Below are 2,146 nucleotides of genomic sequence, written 5' to 3'. Positions count from 1 at the left end.
CTTTAATTTGATATATAGGTCGACTAGGTTTGGATAAGTCCTTCTATGGGGACAGACAGACTGACTGACAGACAGACAGACCGACACCGAAGCGATTACAATAGTCCGTCCCTTATACCTTTTTTATTACTATTGTAATAATAAAGGAAGGACGGACTAAAAAACCTTTTGCAGCCACAATCATTTTTCTTCAGATGCTTTCTTCTTGTGTGTTTGAAAATTCCACATTCAATGGTGTAATATTTGCTACAGATACAGTTCCAAAGTCCTTGTTTCAATGTGGGAGTAAAAGGACCACAATGAGTTATAGTAAATTTACCTTTCAGTCTTGTCCTGTCAGTATAATATACATATTCTACTTTGTGAAACCTGTCAAACTCTTTTCCCAACGTATTAATTTTGTACCTACCTGATGATAAAATATGTTATTTCAGCCCATAGAAATGCAAGGAGAAGTGGTGGGTAATCTGGAGAGGTTTGTGTTGGAGCCAGCAGCTCAGAAAGTGTCCTACAAGTGTCGAATAACACGGGACAGGAAAGGAGTGGACAGAGGCCTATATCCCACATATTTCCTACATTTAGAACGTGACTACGGGAAGAAGGTAAGTCTTAATTTATTATCTTGGACTGCTCTTGTTTCCATTTTTTCATATTGCACTTTTATTGAATCCATTGATGACTAGTGGAATAGGTAGATTGAGTGTACTTAAATGGAAGTACCAAGTTTTATTTAAAGCAGAGAATTCTTGTTTAGAATTCCTATTCAGACACGGTTCACAGGCTTGATTCCTGCTGGGTTGGATTCATATTCTGTGTTTCTTCTCTCTTGACTTTCGGGCGTTACAGTTACAGTTCCCTCTAGCAAACCTCTTATGCCCGATCTTACCACAGGGAGTAGCTACTTTAATCGAGTAGCGACCAGTGGCGGCATTGCCAGTGTAAAAAGATTCTTGAAAGATGGAAATTGATTGCAAAAAAATCACTTAGTAATGCTGTGATATCCACAAAAACACAAATAAACTCACGATTTGATTTGATACTTACATAGATAATGGCAGCCAGCTCCTGTCTTACTTTGACCTGTTCATCTCGATCGAATATGTTAACTCTACGTCGTGATGACCCATTGTCATACACTGTGAATTGAGTGCCTAGCAGATTGGACCGGAGTTTGCCCACGAATGATTCGCCCTTCCGGGAGAGGTCGGTGGGGTCTGTCGAAATCAAATAGTTGGACGTGGTCGACTTTTTCCTTTTCCGCCCGGCCAAGAGGAAAATCTGGGGATAGAAATACAGTTGTGAGGGAGCATTCGCCCTTCCGGGAGAGGTCGGTGGGGTCTGTCGAAATCAAATAGTTGGACGTGGTCGACTTTTTCCTTTTCCGCCCGGCCAAGAGAAAAATCTGGGGATAGAAATACAGTTGTGAGGGAGCTTTTTTTTATAGAGGAAACTGTAACAACACAGGTTTTATAGTCCTGAAAATAAGACAGGAGAGGAGAAAGCTGGCTGTTTCGAGAACAAACTTTCTCTGCTTATGAAAAAGTCCAACCCAGCAGGAATCAAGCCTGTGAACCGTGTCTGAATAGGAATTCTAAACAAGAATTCTCTGCTTTAAATGAAACTTGGTACTTCCATTTACACTCAATCTACCTATTCCACTAGTCATCAATGGATTCAATAAAAGTGCAATATGAAAAAATGGAAACAAGAGCAGTCCAAGATAATAAATTAAGACTTACCTTCTTCCCGTAGTCACGTTCTAAATGTAGGAAATATGTGGGATATAGGCCTCTGTCCACTCCTTTCCTGTCCCGTGTTATTCGACACTTGTAGGACACTTTCTGAGCTGCTGGCTCCAACACAAACCTCTCCAGATTACCCACCACTTCTCCTTGCATTTCTATGGGCTGAAATAACATATTTTATCATCAGGTAGGTACAAAATTAATACGTTGGGAAAAGAGTTTGACAGGTTTCACAAAGTAGAATATGTATATTATACTGACAGGACAAGACTGAAAGGTAAATTTACTATAACTCATTGTGGTCCTTTTACTCCCACATTGAAACAAGGACTTTGGAACTGTATCTGTAGCAAATATTACACCATTGAATGTGGAATTTTCAAACACACAAGAAGAAAGCA

The 2,146-nt window shown here is 39.8% G+C and overlaps 1 protein-coding gene across 1 annotated transcript in view; it reads left to right on the top strand.

Moving 5' to 3' along the window:
* The window catches only part of LOC103513242 (protein king tubby), a 10,124-nt gene that overhangs the window by 2,561 nt on the left and 5,417 nt on the right, over positions 1–2,146 (top strand). The window contains exon 4 of the mRNA XM_026826497.1: positions 435–602. Within this exon, the coding sequence (XP_026682298.1) occupies positions 435–602 (168 nt within the window). The remainder of the gene's footprint in view (positions 1–434; positions 603–2,146) is intronic.

Source organism: Diaphorina citri, unplaced genomic scaffold (genome assembly GCF_000475195.1).
Source record: "Diaphorina citri unplaced genomic scaffold, Diaci psyllid genome assembly version 1.1 scaffold944, whole genome shotgun sequence".
In the NCBI taxonomy this organism is placed as follows: Eukaryota; Metazoa; Arthropoda; class Insecta; order Hemiptera; family Psyllidae; genus Diaphorina; species Diaphorina citri.
This window is presented reverse-complemented; position numbering and strand designations above follow the sequence as displayed.